The sequence below is a fragment of the Ahaetulla prasina genome, chromosome 3 (genome assembly GCF_028640845.1).
Source record: "Ahaetulla prasina isolate Xishuangbanna chromosome 3, ASM2864084v1, whole genome shotgun sequence".
Lineage (NCBI taxonomy): Eukaryota > Metazoa > Chordata > Lepidosauria > Squamata > Colubridae > Ahaetulla > Ahaetulla prasina.
In genome coordinates, this window is record NC_080541.1 from 155,854,090 (window position 1) to 155,871,501 (window position 17,412).

The 17,412-nt window shown below is 37.2% G+C and overlaps 1 protein-coding gene across 1 annotated transcript in view; it reads left to right on the forward strand.

Moving 5' to 3' along the window:
- The window catches only part of LOC131195034 (vitellogenin-1-like), a 62,582-nt gene that overhangs the window by 15,596 nt on the left and 29,574 nt on the right, over positions 1-17,412 (forward strand). The window contains exons 13-20 of the mRNA XM_058176661.1: positions 3,766-3,890; positions 5,320-5,409; positions 7,581-7,700; positions 7,931-8,117; positions 8,538-8,631; positions 8,755-8,940; positions 14,285-14,420; positions 16,560-16,773. Of these exons, the coding sequence (XP_058032644.1) occupies positions 3,766-3,890; positions 5,320-5,409; positions 7,581-7,700; positions 7,931-8,117; positions 8,538-8,631; positions 8,755-8,940; positions 14,285-14,420; positions 16,560-16,773 (1,152 nt within the window). The remainder of the gene's footprint in view (positions 1-3,765; positions 3,891-5,319; positions 5,410-7,580; positions 7,701-7,930; positions 8,118-8,537; positions 8,632-8,754; positions 8,941-14,284; positions 14,421-16,559; positions 16,774-17,412) is intronic.

Consider the following 17,412-nt stretch of genomic DNA (forward strand, 5'->3'; position numbering starts at 1 on the left):
TAAAATGGTTTCTTTTAACCATAGGGTAATATCAAGAAGTTCTAATTCTAGATTTTTTTCTTCTTGGACATAAAGCTATTATGGGTCCTTGGTTCTCCCTGAGCTTGCTTGTTTTCTTGCAGACAATTCATTACCCTTAACTGGGTAACATGATCAGGGTTAGTCCAGTGCCAGCTAGTCTAGTAAGAGTAATGAAATGTCTACAAGAAAGCAAGCAAGCTCAGAGAGCACCAAGGACTGCTCATTTCAACCCTGATCTACAAACATTCTCCTTTATTGATAAAGCTTGGTTAATCAACCAAGCCCTCCCACACAAAAACCATTCAGGTCTATCACATCATTTTCTGCAGGATTGTCTCACTGCATAACCATGCCTGTTGTTCTGTCCTCCAGTATCACTAGCCAGCACTCTTTTCACTCAATGGAACAGTGGAACATAAATGGCCAATCTCTTCTCTTGTTGTATCTGCTGTTTATCTCCAGAAAAAATAATAATAATTGAAATATCAGCAAAGAAGAGTTTAGGAAATCTCCAAGTGGTTGATAGAGGTCAAGGCCACCAAGGCATGGTAGAAATTCCTTGAGTTTTCAATGATTGAGATGTGTAGCAGAAGGAACATCAAAGAGTTTTCAATGATTTAGATGTGTAGTAGAAGGAACATCAAAGGGCCTCTGTGACTCAGACTGGTAAGACAGTTTGTTATTAACAGCAGCAGCCTGCAATTACTGCAGGTTCTAATCCCACCAGGCCCAAGGTTGACTCAGCCTTCCATCCTTTATAAGGTAGGTAAAATGAGGACCCAGATTGTTGGGGGCTATAAGTTGACTTTGTATATAAATATACAAATAGAATGAAGACTATTGCTAACATAGTGTAAGCCTCCCTGAGTCTTCGGAGAAGGGCGGGATATAAATGTAAACAAACAAAAAAAAGATGAATAGTCTGTAGTTAACTAGACTAATCCCTAGTTAATGGTTTAGCTTCTCAAGCTACACCCAAGGCAGTGGTGGGTTGCCCCCAGTTCGCACCGGTTCTATAGAACTGATAGTAAAAAAGCTTTTGCGCATGCGCGCATGGACACAATGCGAACGGGTAGTAAAGGTAAGTAGAACCCACCCTGACCCAAGGTCATAACAACATTGGGACATCAGGAATGGTGCCAGTCTCAGACCAGTGCACTTCACAATATGGACACAACCCATCTATAGAAAAGGGGGCTCTGCTAGGCTGCATATAAAGAACGTTCATAGCACTAAATTGCTGGGGAAATTCCAGAAATTTACCTACATCCAGAGAAAGAAAGAGGTCAAAACATACCTGAAAACGCTGTGCATGCAGCTTAACAAAACCTCGCCACCTTTTTTTTTTTTGAAGTGGAATTAATTATTACAATTCAAGTAGTTCAATAAGTGCCATTTCAGGCAACATTACATAATTTCTGGAGTGACATCACACGACCGTTTCATTATTTTCATGATATAAAACTATCTCAGCACATAAAGCTGAGACCAAAGTTATATGCATTATTCAGACTTGCTTTCTCCCAGCTGTATTTTCAGGAATGCCAAAAGCACTTATTTGCCAGATGACCTTTGTGCCCTCTAAAGAATGCTCATATGCATGAAATAACATTGTGTTTTATATGTAACTTTATCATCCATCTACAGTTATATTATTCCTTTAACAAAGTATGGTTTGGATCCAGATCGGCTGTTCTGCTGATGGAAGGGTTCTTTTATGGAATCCAGCAGAGCTGCTGCAGGGGAAAAATGTGATTGGTTCCCTCTTTCTACCTGCAGATTATTATTTTTTTTACACAACACTAGAAGCTTCTAACCCTCCAAAAGGTGTTGTTGGTTGTTGTTTTTTTCAAATATAGGAAGGAGTTACATATAGATTACCCTCTCTATCTTTCTTCTTTTAAAAAAAAATGGGATTTTCCTAATGTTATCTGGATCCACGTTTGTGAAAGGAAACAGAAAAATGAAGGCCTACCAATTAGGAATACTGGATATTTCATGACACACACATCCATTTCATAATCAGGAGCTTTTGCTTGATAATAGTTGTTAAACTATTAATGCCAATGTCTTTGACTGTACAGCATTTATTACTACCAGTAGAAACATAAATTCTTAAGAATTATTTGGCTCAGCAATGCTATTTATCTTTACCAGAGCATTTGTATTATGGCTTTAAAAGCATTAGCAAAAATGGTAAATCTATCATGGTTTTCTCATCCCTTCTATCAATATTCATAAAATTATGCTTAGTGGGCAATATAAATATGATCAACAGCATATATATAGATGTGTGTGTGTGTGTGTGTGTGTGTGTGTGTGTGTGTATCCCTGGTTCCCCCAAAATAAGACATCTCCTAATAATAACAATATTTTGAAATAATATTTCAGAGAAATATAAGACAGGGTCTTATTTTCGGGGAAACATGGTATGTATAATATAAGAATAATGGATATATTTTTCCACTAGTACATGTATGGATTCAGAGAATATTATGCCATATTATACATGTCCACTGGTCACAACTCAGGTCCCAAGTCTTGCAAAAATTAACAATCCCAAGGCATTTTGGAATGTAGACATTCCAAAAATTCTAGAAATTTCTAGACATTCTCAATTCTAGAAATAGAGAATATGTTCCATTATCGTGCCCTTATAACTTTTTTCCAATCTTTCATCCAGAATAGCTATGAGATTTGAATATATTCTCCTAGTGGAGAATGCCAAGCCCAAATCATATAATCATACAGTCAGAGGAGACTTTAGAGATAATCTAATCCATTCGGTACAAGATCAACTAAAGCATATCTAACAGACTACCATCCAGCCTCTATTTGAAGCCATCTAGTATAATGGCAGCCTGTTTTACTGATATACAGAAGTTCTTTCTGACATCTAACCTAATACCACTTCCTTGTGGTTTTAATAATCTCTTGTTTCTAATCCTGCCCTGTGGAAAAATAGAAAATAACTTCATTTCATCTTCCATGTGACAATGCTTCAAATATGTGCAGAGAAGAGCAACAAAAATGATTAGGGGGCTGGAGGCTAAAACATACAAAGAATGGTTGCAGGAATTGAGCTGCAGGTATCTACTTTAATGGAAAAAAGGACTTTGGGGTGATACGATAGCAGTGTTCCAATATCTAAATGGCTGCCAGAAAGAAAAGTGAGTCAACCTATTCTCCAAAGCACCTGAAGGCAGAATTAGAAGCAATGGATGGAAAATAATCAAGGAGAGAAGCAACCAAGAATGAAGGAAACATTTCCTGACAGTTAGAACAATTAATCAGTGGAACGACTTGCCTCCAGAAGTTGTGGGTGCTCCAACAACTGGAGGGTTTTATGAAGAGATTGGACCTTTGTCTGAAATGGTATGTGGTTTTCTGCTTGAGCAGGGAGTTGGACTAGAAGACTTCCAAGGTCCCTTCCAATTCTTTTATTCTGTTATTTGAAGACCGGTATCATATCTCCCCTGCTTTTTCTAACCATACCCAGATCCTCTAACTATTTGCTCTGATTTGTCCCCAACCTTTTTGAACTATAGTGATGCCAATGGTGGCTAACCAGGGCAGAGTAAATGGGGAATATGTGTGGAAGTTCCACTTATCCAACATTGTTATAACAGACTGTTTTATACATGTGGCTATTTCATAAGTTGCACTGAGCAATTAAAGCCCAAACTTAAGTATTTATTTTCTGCTTTGGAATAATTGTTTTTACTGGATGATCTATCTTGTCAGAAATTTACAAGGCTCGTCTGGGAATGAATTCAATGTTTCTTCATGAAGAAAAGAATACCCAACCAACATTTATAATGACCAATTTCAAGGCAATCTTCATGGGCAGCATATTTTCTCTTTTTGAGGTATTTAAATACAGGACCGTAATTATCTGTTGAACAGAATTATAAATTAAAGTTCCTGCTCTTTTTTTTGTTTGTTTGTTTCCTACCAACACTTCGTTCTAATGTATTGGGAATGCTGACAACAAGCATAAAAAGTGTAACCTATAATTCTTAATGTTCATTTCTTATACTGAAATTCATACTGAAAATACGGTTGTTATTATTTAGCTGTACCTTGTTTTTCAACTGATAATTGTACTCTTCTGAAGTCAACATTAAGTGACCTTATATTACCTATGAATCTTTCATGTATTTATTCTTTTTTTAAAAAAAAAAAGTCTATTTAGCATTGGTTTCATCAGTGCATCATTTGATGTTTAAAAAAGTAGGAGAGGAGATGTATGGATCTCAAAACCTATACATGACAGCTTTTCTATTCTATTTTCTGTTAAGTCATTCTTAAGTAAAAATGTCTCCCTTTGTGGGATTTTCTAAATACAGAGGCATTGTAGAGTCTTTAAATATACTGCAAGTTATGGATCAATTTAGAATAGAATAGAATAGAATAGAATAGAATAGAATAGAGTAGAGTAGAGTAGAGTAGAGTAGAGTAGAATAGAATAGAATAGAATAGAATAGAATAGAATAGAATAGAATAGAATAGAATAGAATAGAATAGAATAGAATAGAATAGAATAGAATAGAATAGAATAGAAATCTTTATTGGCCAGGTGTGATTGGACACACACACGCAATGAATTTGTCTCTGGTGCATAAGCTCTCAGTGTACAGACAAGCAACAAGTGATAATCATAGTCATAAAATACGATCATAAAAAATCATAGATACAACACAGTGATAGTCGTAGGATACTAAAGCGGTCAAGATAAACCATAATAGGATAACAAACAAAAGCATTCAACATAAATCGTGAGATGCAACAAAGTTCCAGTCATAACAATCTAAGGAAATAGGTAATAGGACATGTGAGAAGAATAAGAAGTAATAGAGCCCTGCTAGATGATTTGACATCTCAGGGCATAGACAGTGTTGTTTAATAGAGTGATAGCATGGGCAGGAGTGGTGGGGCTGGAACTGTCTTTGGGTCTGGTTGTTCTGGTGTATATATAGCTTCATCTTGAATGAAGAAGAATGTCCAGGATGTGAGGGGTCTGTTTTCACAGCCCTCTTTCTGGCTCATGCAATATATGGTATACAGGTCCACAATGGAAGGCAGGCTGGTTGCAATTATTTTTTTCTGCCATCCTAACTGTCCATTGGAGTCTGTGTCTGTCTTGTTTGGTTGCTGTGCCAAACCAGACACTTTCAGAGATGCAAATAAAACATATTTTATTTAATATTTTTAATATTAATATTTTATTTAAAACAATACACTGTTCAAATGTATATAAGTTTATTGTCCCGGCTGTATTTTTTCTTTCCAATATAGGGGGGAATTCAAATACAAAGAATAAAGGAAATCAAAGAGATTCTGCATCAAGTTAGCAAAGGTCAAGATTCACAGCAACGTCAGAAAGAGGTAAATGGGCAGCAGTTAATCCTGTAAGATTTGCCTTCCACAGCTCTGTTCTCAGCTCTTTAGGAAAGAGTTGTCACAGGTTCTTTTCAAACTATATACTCTGTTTGATTGACCCAAACTCAAAAATTCATCAGAAGACTAGACCAGGGGTCTCCAACCTTGGTCACTTTAAGACTTGAGGACTTCAACTCCCAGAGTCCCTCAGCCAGCAAAGCTGGCTGTGGAACTCGGGGAGCTGAAGTCCACAAGTTTTAAAGTGACCAAGGTTGGAGACCCCTGGACTAGACTGTAGATCAGTGGTTCTCAACCTTTATAGTGCTGCGACCCCTTTAATATAATTCCCCATGAGGTGGCGACCCCAACCGTAAAATTATTTTCGTTTTGAATTTATCGCACCTGAAGCCGTATTGGCTAGCAATCTGAACTGCTTGCGATTGCCTTGAGGACGGAGGCATTAAAGCGGAGACTCCTCCCCTATTAAGTTTATTGCGCCTGAAGCCAGATTAGGCTAGCGATTGGGAGTGATTGCAGCTGGCTTCAGAGGGAGACATCAGAGCAAAGATTTCTCTCTTTTTTAATTCATCGCGCCTGAAGCCGAATTCGGCTAGCGATTTGAAGAGCCTGCAGCTAGCTTATGGAGTCAACCATTGGAGCGCAATTCTTCGACTCGTAAGTATACTTCCCATATTTTCAATGGTCTTAGGCGACCCCTGGCAAATTGTCATTCGACCCCCAATGGGGTCGCGACCCACAGAGAACCACTGCTGTAGATAGTTGGATTCTTATATCTCCTTATAAGGATTGGGGAATTGCTTTGTTTTGAAAAATACCTAAGGTACAAAACTGAATGATACACACATATATGTGCAAAAAATTTATATGTCTTCTGCATTGTACTATACTCTATTTCTACTCTACTTATGCAATACAATGTTTTCTATGCCAGGGGTCTCTAACCTTGGTCTTTTTAAGACTTGTGGACTTTAACTCCCAGAGTTCCTCAGCCAGCTTTGCTGGGAGTTGAAGTCCACAAGTCTTAAAGGGACCAAGGTTGGAGACCCCTGTTCTATGCTATATGCTACTATGTCTACTTCTATCATATCGCATTCTATACTATTACCTGCAGTTCCATGCTATATTATACTATTCCTGCTGCAAGAATAACATCGCTACTACTGCTATACTTTATTTATTTGTATCCCATCCTTATTATTTGTATAAATAATGCAAGGCAGCAGACATCCTCCATACACCTTCCTCTTTCTATTTTCCCTACAACAACGTTATGAGGCAACTTGGGCTGAGGGAAAGAGACCAGCACGAAGTGAGCCTTCCTCGCTAAGGTGGGACTAGAACTCATGGTCTCCTGCTTTCTAGCCTGGTGCCTTTACCACTATACCAAACTAGTGCTTTAATCTACTATTCATCTCAACTCTACTCTGCTATTACTGTATATAAAAGTGTTTTAACTTTGGCAGACACTGATCTGCCTTTACCTTCCCCCCCCCCACTGACTTCTACGTTTGCCAATTTTTCCCTTATTATTGACCAGCAGGTAAAGTACTGGCACCTTCCTAATGTTGGACTTAGCTTAGCTGTGCTTCTACATATATGCATACATACATACATACATACATACATACATACATACATACCAGTGGTGGAATTTAAATTTTTTTACTACTTGTTCTGTGGGCCGGCAGGGGAAGGATCCTGCAAACCCTCCATTCTCACCCTACTCCAGGGGAAGGATCCTGCAAAATCTCCATTCCCACCCCACTCTGGGGCCATCCAGAGGTGATATTTGCCGGTTCTCTGAACTACTCAAAACTTCTGCTACCGGTTCTCCAGAACCTGTCAGAACCTGCTAAATTTCACCCTGATACATATATACATACATACATACATACATACATACATACATACATACATACAAATAGGGGGCAAGAAAGCCAGCACAGATGTTTGCAGTTCTTTTTTTCAATTTGCTTTTACATAGAGGTCCTTTCATAAATATCTATGTTTATTGTGATGCTTATTTTTATTTAATTTCTACTGGAGTTATTTTTTTTAAAAGGCTATTGTATGATGCTCTGTATACATAAATGCAGAATCAGGATGCAGAGTCAAATAAATAATCAACATTTTAATTTCTACTTCTTATCATACAGCCTTCTGGCCAGAAAATCACAACAGATAAGGTGCCTGATCTAGAAGGATATGTCAAAATATTTGGACAGGAAATTGGAACTACATGTATAAAGGGTGAAAGTATTCGACAAATGTTACAGGTGCCTGTTTTACATACTATTTTCACATTTACTATTAAACTATTATCTACTTTTTAAAATCTTGAACATTCATATTTTAAATATTATCTAACATTCCTATTTTAATAATATCTAAATATTATTGACTTATAATGTACTAGTATTGGCAAGCTTTTCTTTTGGGAAGCAATTATTCTCATAACGTTTGCATCTATCAGATTTGTTTAAATGAATCAAATCTATTTTTGCAGGCATATCAAGAAAAAGCCCCTCTTCCGTGGGTAAAATATATTACAGATGTCCTTAAAAATCTTCCAACTATTCAGTGGGAGAAATATTTCATGTCTGCAGAAATCCAGCGTGTTGTGCCAACTTGTACTGGGTTACCTTGGCAAATAGGTTTGGTCCATATTGCTCACACAAAAATTGCTGGAGATGGTAAGGCAATATGTTTTATTCATTATTAAATACATATACTTATGTATATGCACATACAAACATATGCATGTGCATACTTTATCATTTTTGTTCAAGATTTTGAGCAATAACATTGCAGAGAAAAGGTAGAAGAAAGAATAAGAAATAAAGAAAAGAAAAAACTTGCAGAAAACTAAAGAAAAATTAAGATCTCAATCACCGAATGCAGCCAGTTGGTTTTGCTAGATTAAGAGCAGGGATATGAAACGAAATTCATCCCTTTCTACTACCTCTTAGTCATAGATAGATAGATAGATAGATAGATAGATAGATAGATAGATAGATAGATAGATAGATAGATAGATAGATAGATAGGCAGACAGACAGACAGACAGACAGACAGATATGCATGCATTGATTTATTTTCTTTCATTTAAACAGTTCAGTTAGTGGTGACTCCCGAACCAACATCCCAAATCACATGGCCTGACATAATTAACAGTGATATCAAACTGAAAACTGGGCTGAGACTTTCGTAAGTACAATCAATGTTACCTAAAGTCATCGTGTAAAAAGAACATCGTGCAAAAAAGCCTGATATCATTTATTCCTCACCATTACAATGTGTCAGAAAAATCTGTTGTTTTTACTGTTGCAGGATGACGAAGGACATGATCTTAAGTATGGGATTTATTACCCCAGAAATTCATGCCATTCTAGAAAGCAAGGCCACAGTGACAGCCAACGTCCCCATAAATATGGATTTTGCTATGAATATTAAAGAAAACACCTTCAAACTTGAACTTCCACCATGCAAAGAGGAAACAGACATAATTTCTCTAAGGTAGGCTCTTGTTACTTTATGCCTAAAAAGGAGTAAAAACTTTTTGCTGCTTTTTTTATGCAAATTTAGATGTAGCTATATTGAAAGATTAAATCAGTTTTAATAAGGTAGATTTATCCAGAATAAATTCAGTTTATGGGCTGTTGAAAAATACACCTTAAGCTAGAGGTCTTCAAACTTGGCAGCTTGAAGACTTGTGGACTTCAACTCCTAGAGCTATGCTGGCTGGAGAATTCTGGGAGTTGAAGTCCACAAGTTTCCAAGCTGCCAAGTTTGGGGAACCCTGCCTTAAGCAGTGCTTTCATTTTAGTTTTTAAAATCTTGTTTGCCAGGCCATTAAAATGGTATCGGTTCACATCTGAGTCTTGTTTATATTATTGATCACAAATGTGATCAATTATGCTTTCCAGGATCTCTTAAATAAACTTGAGTTAAGAATTTAACTGGAGTTTAACTTAACTAGAGTTAAGTTTGTTTGTAAATAAAAAGACCATCAAGAGGGTATTAAAATTTTATTCTGTACTTTCTCTTAACCATTTTGGACACAGACCTTTTCATCTTCAGTTATTTTTTTCTTAAAAGCAGTATATGGATTTGGGAGACACATTATAACTGACATAGTGCTTTTTGGATCAAAAATTCCATTCCATAAAATTCCTTCCTTCCATGAAAACCAGCAATTCCCATTAGAGGAAAGACTGGAAGACAGGTTCTACTATATTCTCCTTCCTTCTCTTCATGTTATAATACTCATGATGTCTAGAATGTCTCCTGCTTCTCCAGAAAATATTTTCATATATTATAGCAGAAAGAAAGACTAGAGTTGTTTTCAATCAAATCCATTATCTCATTCCTAAATGGATCACCATGAAAGGCTACTTCTGAAAAATACATACCTTCCTTCATTTCTGCAAGAAGCAAATGAGACAAAATGGTATCACAGAATGATATATTTATTTTATTTGTTTATTTTGTCACAACAGTATATATAAGCATAAGCATGAAAATAACTATATAATATATAAACATATATATAAGCATAAGTATGTAATAACTATATTAATTGGATATAATAAAAGGAAACAATAGGACAGGAACGGTAGGCACGTTTGTGCTCTTATGACGCCCCTTATATATGGTGGGATGATATGATAAGATACTAATAGTCCTTGATTTATGGCCACAGATTGTTATTGTATGTTGTTACAATCATAAAATAAGATGTCACATTGCCACAATGACTTACGACAGCAATCTTAGCACTCAGTCATTAACTGAGAATTTCATGTTATTATATGACTCTACACTCCAATCTAAGTCATATCAGTTTTTGTCTCTTAGCTTGAGCCTCAGTAAGGTTAGGAGCTTCTTCCAACTCCCCTTAGCAACCTACCTCCCTTTCATCTTTGCCTCTGACTACTTCCAAGACCTGGTCATGGAGTTTAGCTTCTTTTAATTTTAGAAAAGTATCTCTTATTCACTCATAGTCACTGAATGGAAACCAAACCACATCAGTTATCCTTTTGACCAATCATCTCCTAGGCATTTGAAGCATAATGTCAGCAAAATTCAAGAAATGTAATTTAAGCAAGTAACATATTATACTTTGTTTGGAATTCCAATTGGAATACCATGACTAAACGCCAAAGTCGCACAGAACACTTTTATCTTCCCACCAAAGGTGGTCTCTGTTTTTCTTCTTCCATTTTTTACTTGGTTTCGAACTTCTAGGTTGGCAGAAGCTGGGACAAGTAACAGGCGCTCACCCTATTATGTGGCACTAGGGATTTGAACCACTGAACTGCCGATCTTTTGATCGACAAGCTCAGTGTCTTAGCCACTGAGCCACCACATCCCCTTCACCAATTAAAATACAGCTACAATAATACCTGATGATTCCTAAATACAACCGAAGCACCAAAATCCTTTCTAAGGCAAATGTTCAAGGTCTTCCTGAATGCCACTAAAGAAGAAGCCAATCAAATTTCTGGGGGCATCATGAGAAGATTACTATTTTTTTTTCACTTCATTCCAGGGTGCAACTTTGAGCAAGTCCTTCTTGTAGGCGTTCTCACAAAGCAAACAGTTTTGATTTGGATCAAGCAGTCCTTCATATATCTGAGCACTATAGCAATAGAATAGAATAGAATAGAATAGAATTCTTTATTGGCCAAGTGTGATTGGACACACAAGGAATTTGTCTTTGGTGCATATCCTCTCAGTGTACATAAAAAGACAAGATACACTCGTCAAGAATCACAAGGCACAACACCCAGTGACAGTCATATGGTACAATAAAAAAACCAAACCATACTAGGAAACAATCAATACCAATATAAATTGCAAGGATACAAGCAACAAAGTTAGCAATAGCTCTTATACACTGCTCCATAGAGCTTTACAGCATTCTCTAAGCAGTTTATAGAGTCAGCATATTGCTCCCAACAATCTGGATCCTCAGTTTTATCAACCTTGGAAGGATGGAAGGCTGAGTCAACCTTGAGTTGGTCAGGATCGAACTCCTGGCAATGGGCAAAGTTTGCCTGCAATACTGCACTTTAACCATTGTGACATACATTGTGTGATCACCATTGTGATATACAGCTCATATAGAGAGAGAGAGAGATTTAAAACTAACAACCAACACTAAGAATTGACCCTGAAAGCTTTCTGGTAACCCCCACAGGGACTGTAAAGTCCATAACGTTGGAGTATCAGATTTTTACAGCCATTGCATGATATGCCAGTTGTAGCTTTCAAGTCATTGTCAAAAATATGGAGTGTACAGTATAAAGGCTCATGAAAATTCAGTGACTATTCTTTTAGTTTTATTCATCTTGCCACTTCTTTGAGGTACAGACTGTCATTTGCACATCAAGCAAAAGTAATCCAGTGCAGCCATAACATCCATGTTAGTTTGAACTGATTATTTAAACGTTCAGCGGTCTACCAGGTCAGTTGAATAAATACAAAATAAGCAAACCACAGCATTGTATCTATCCAAAATGCTACTGCTATTTTTTTTTAAAAGAAAAAAGAATCACCTCTTGTAGTCAGGAATTGTACAATTGTTCCCTTTTTATATCTCCCTCAGGATCACAGATCACAAATCCACTTTCATACTCTACCTTTAGGCCTTCTTTGTAACTTTTTTTTTCTTTCTGCTAAAGCACAAAGTAACAGTAATACTTGGCTCTCAGGCATCTCCTTCTTACTGTGCTGTGTGATTTGGCAGAAAACAACTGGCGTCCCCTGTGATGCAACTCGATTTGCTGGCTTCCCATTCTCTATGAGGAAGAATTGATCATTAAGTTTGCTAAGTGATAAAGCTAGGCTATTGGCTTCGAAAAAATTAGAAAGGACTACGGGAAAAAAAGCAACAGGAGTAAGAAGGTGAGCATGCCAATGATTTGTGCCTGGAGATATAGAGCCTGTGATTTGAGGATGGTTTAAATTATTGAATGTGAAAAATGTAAAAGCCACTTCCTTTTAATCTATTTTGCCTGGATGAACCATCATATAATGCAAGTTGATTTGTAGTTTCTTTGATCCCTCCAACTTGTTCTCAAGGATATCTTAGTTAAGGGTTTTGATTTCTTTTTTTTTAGTTCCTGAACGTTCTAGCTAAGCTTACCTGAGGGTGTGGTTATCATATCCGTTATGAATAAGAGAGAACTTGGGGTGGGGGGGGATAAAGCTTATTTGTTCTCTGTTGTTTATTTATTGCAACGGCGGCACACCTTATGAATTCAAGAAGCATGGCACGGAGAAAAGGAAGAGATGAAAGGAATGCAAATCCACTTTTCAGGTAGAAAGGATGAGGTCTTCTGAGTTTTCTTCCCTGAATGTGAAATACTTCACATTCAACATGGGAACAAGGATCACCTCTCGGTTCACAGCCAGACAGGTAACATCAGTCTCCGTTCCTAAAACAAGCCCAAGGCAATGGCATCAGTAGCTTTCAAGATACACCATAAGTGGGGAGAGAGCGACAAAGAGAATATGTCCATGTATGTACTAAGTAAGGAAGATGACAGAGATAGGCCACATTCATTACCAAAGCAGTAAGGGGAGGGGGAGAGACATTGCTTAAATTCAAAACAAGATGAAGGAATAAGCTAGCGGCTCAGGCAAGTATTCCCCACCCCCATATGTATGTGAATTAGCCAAATACATCCCTAATTCGTGTACATATGGGGGGTATACTTGGAAGAGGAGGAAATGACAGTCAGATTTACAAGATTCTCTTAGTATAGATAATATTAATAAAAGTAGTTAGAAACTTCTTATGGTGCTGATTTCTTCTTTGTGGTGCTGAAATCGATCTTGCTAATATTTAACATTATCCATTCAAATCTATAATTATTTTGGGGCAGGATGAGACAGAAAATATTATAGGGTTTATTTTTGCCCTATATTTTTGAAATTCTTAGATAATATTAATCAACCATATCTGTATATGGAGGGTATAAACCATATACAGTCACGGCTGCAGAATTGAGCAATTCTGACTAAAAGTTCTGAGAGTCCTAATATAATACAGGCAATATCAGAATTAATTATTTAAGGCTATTTAAATAATTAACAAAGAGTCATTTACTATAGCAGAATAAAGAACTTGATCTATAGCATGGGATCCTGTAGACCAAGCAACCAGATTAGCTAATTCGCAATAATGGAAATTCTCAGAGAATTATCATGGGGAATTCTGTGATGAGTTAATGTCTATTTTTTTAGCCAAGCAAAATAATTTCATCTCATCATTTTCCCCCCCTTTTGCCTGGATTGTACAGTCTCTGCTTTATAATTACAAAAGCAAGGGTTGGTGAAATCCCAGTGCTGTGATTGAATCTCTTAGAAGCTTGTATGAGAAACCATTTCTATTCCTAAATTTAAAAACAACTTCAGGCAACACTAACTTAATTTTGCACAACTGGTCATGTTAAGAGTTGGTGAAGCAAAATGGAAGGAAGGGTGTTTATCATCAGTTCGGTTATATAAGCTGTAACTCTTGCTGTTGCCTAGAGGTGGAGCTCTTGCCTTACAATCAAGGGGTTGTGAGTTCAATCCTAGGTAGAGGCAGATGTAGGGTTTCCTGCTTGGGGAGAGGGTTGAACTAGATGACCTGCAAGGTCCCTTCCAACTCCTTTAATCTGAACCATATGTTTATGTTTCTAAAGCAGGAGTGTCAAACTCGGGTCTTCACGTGGTATATCACAATTTTTTTGCCCTTTGCTAAACTGGGCGTGGGCATGACCAGCATGTGATGCATCCAGCCCATGGGCTGCGGGTTTGACAGCCCTGTTCTAAAACAATGTTCCCTGTGTTTTTGTACCTCCTGCAGATGGAAGACATCTGCTATCACAAGCAATATAGAAGAGGCTGCTGCTGTGTCAACTCCTGTTTCCTTCCCTGAAAATCAGTCTAGAACAGTAGTGGAGTCCTTTGATATGTCAACAACCGAAGGGGATGAAAGAAAGGTAACCCACATTGGATTTCCCAATGTTGTTTATTTGTTTGCTGATCTTATATGCAATAGAAATGGCATGAAATAATTTATTTTTATTGTTTCCTGTCCCCCTCTCCCACCAAGATACTAGCAATAATTAAAGCAGGCACTGTATTATACAGGTAGTCCTCGACTTACGAGCACAATTGAACCCAACATTTCAGTTGTTAAGTGAGACATTTGTTAAGTGAGTTTTGACCACCTTTCTTGCCACACTTGTTAAAGTAATAGTAGTAACTGTGAGAGGGATCTTGGAATCCTAATGGACAACCATTTAGATATGAGCCAGCAGTGTGCAGCAGCTGCCAAAAAAGCCAACACAGTTCTGGGCTGCATAAACAGAGGGATAGAATCAAGATCTCGTGAAGTGTTAATACCACTTTATAATGCCTTGGTAAGGCCACACTTGGAATATTGCATTCAGTTTGGGTCACCACGATGTAAAAAAGATGCGGAGACTCTAGAAAGAGTGCTGAGAAGAGCAACAAAGATGATTAGGGGACTGGAGGCTAAAACATATGAAGAACGGTTGCAGGAACTGGGTATGTCTAGTTTAATGAAAAAAAGGATTAGGGGAGACATGATAGCAGTGTTCCAATATCTCAGAGATTGCCACAAAGAAGAGGGAGTCAAACTAGTCTCCAAAGCACCTGAGGGTAGGATAAGAAGCAATGGGTGGAAACTAATCAAGGAGAGAAGTAACTTAAAACTAAGGAGAAATTTCCTTTGCTGGCTGAGGAACTCTGGGAGTTGAAGTCCACAAGTCTTGAAGTTGCCAAGGTTGGAGGCCCCTGTTATAAATAATATAATATTAACCTAGAGATTTCTAAGAACCCCCAGCCTTTTTATTCTCTTACATCAAGAATTCAGGTATCAAGTACCTATTGACAAATAGATACATTCTGATCCAATTAAGGTTAATTGTGATTAAAGCCTACAAAATTTGATTCAGAGTTAATTGTGTTAAGAAATTAATGATAACTAATTAGTATTGATTGCAATGGAGTGACCATTACAGGCTACAAGAACAGAAAATTAGGTATCATTTATATTGTTGATGCAATAGCTGCATTTCTTCTATATCAGCGGTTCTCAACCTGTGGGTCGGGACCCCGTTGGGGGTCGAATTTGCCAGGGGTCGCCTAAGACCATCGGAAATATGGGAAGTATACTTGCGAGACGAAGAATCGCACTCCAATGGTTGAGTCCACAAGCCAGCTGCAGGCTCTTCAAATCGCTAGCCGAATTTGGCTTCAGGCGCGATGAATTTTTTTTTTTTTTTACATTTATATCCCGCCCTTCTCTGAAGACTCAGGGCGTCTTACAGTGTGTAAGGCAATAGTCTCATTCTATTTGTATATTTATATACAAAGTCAACTTATTGCCCCCACCAACAATCTAGGTCCTCATTTTACCTACCTTATAAAGGATGGAAGGCTGAGTCAACCTTGGGCCTGGTGGGACTTGAACCTGCAGTAATTGCAAGCAGCTGTGTTTAATAACAGGCTTCTTACAGCCTGAGCTACACCGCGGCCAATTAAAAAAGAGAGAAATCTTTGCTCTGATGTCTCTCTCTCAAGCCAGCTGCAATCACTCCCAATCGCTAGCCTAATCTGGCTTCAGGCGCGATAAACTTAATAGGGGAGGAGTCTCCGCTTTAATGCCTCCGTCCTCAAGGCAATTGCAAGCAGTTCAGATCGCTAGCCAATACGGCTTCAGGCACGATAAATTCAAAACGAAAATAATTTTATGGTTGGGGTCGCCACATCGTGGGGAGTTGTATTAAAGGGGTCACAGCACTATAAAGGTTGAGAACCACTGTTCTATATGAACATCCAGAAAATGACCATAATATTTGACCAAGTTATAATATCATGGCACAGTTGAATATTCATCTTTACCAAAAGGAGTGAAATATGAAAGAATCTAACGGTACCTTAAAGATTAACCAATGTAATATCATGTCATTTTATAATTAAATAGATAGTTAGCTTTTAAGCTATCACTTACTCTGTGTTTTTGCTCAAAAAAAAGTAACATGGCTACCTTCAGGGAAATAAATAAACTGTGGGGGAAAAAATGTGTCTGAATATGTTCATTATCCAATCAGGACATGCTTCCATCAGAAAAAAAATCAGCTGAAAATCTCGATGCACCATTGAAAAAGTATTTAGAATCAACTCACCAAACAAAGTGCTTTGAAACCTGCACATTTGGTTGTAAGGCTTGCTTTCACTGGGCAAATATGAATACTGCATGTATTGCACGAAAATCTATATACAACGTCATTGGAGAACATGTTTTTAAATTCTCCCTCAAGGAATGTAAGTCATATTTATATGTATATATATATTGTTTAAATTTCTAGTTTACATCAAAAACTTAAAAGCCACAGGGAAAAAAGCAATATAAATGGAGTTTTTAAGTGTTGTGTTCTAATCTGTGAAAATCTCACTGTGACAAATAGTGCAGTGTAGAATACATGACACTTACTCATAGTAATTAGGTTAAGCAAATGATATAGTAATGACAAAAATTCAGTAGTATATTTCAAAAAGATGGTGAAATTCTACTGGTTAACCTAGCAATAATTCTTTTAGCACTTGCTAACTTAAATAAACTACTGTTCTGGGTTACTGTTCTCTATTGCCGTTCCTTAATCCACAACTCTTTTAAATGTTTAATAATGCAGCATAGTGTATTATATTTTTTTTGTTATTTTTCACAAACAGATAAAAATAGCATTAGGAGAGAACAGTAATGATTGGGCTAGTAAACTGATAATATCTTAGAACTACATTAGTTCTTAGTAGGATTTTAGACAAAGATAAAGGTGCCCTCAAATCAAGGTTGATTCTGATAATGACATATGGTAGTGGTTAGCTAATACATTCTTCAAAATGCTTTTTTGATTCTACCCTCTTGTCTAAAGTCCTAGAATCCCTGGTGGTTTCATATTCAAA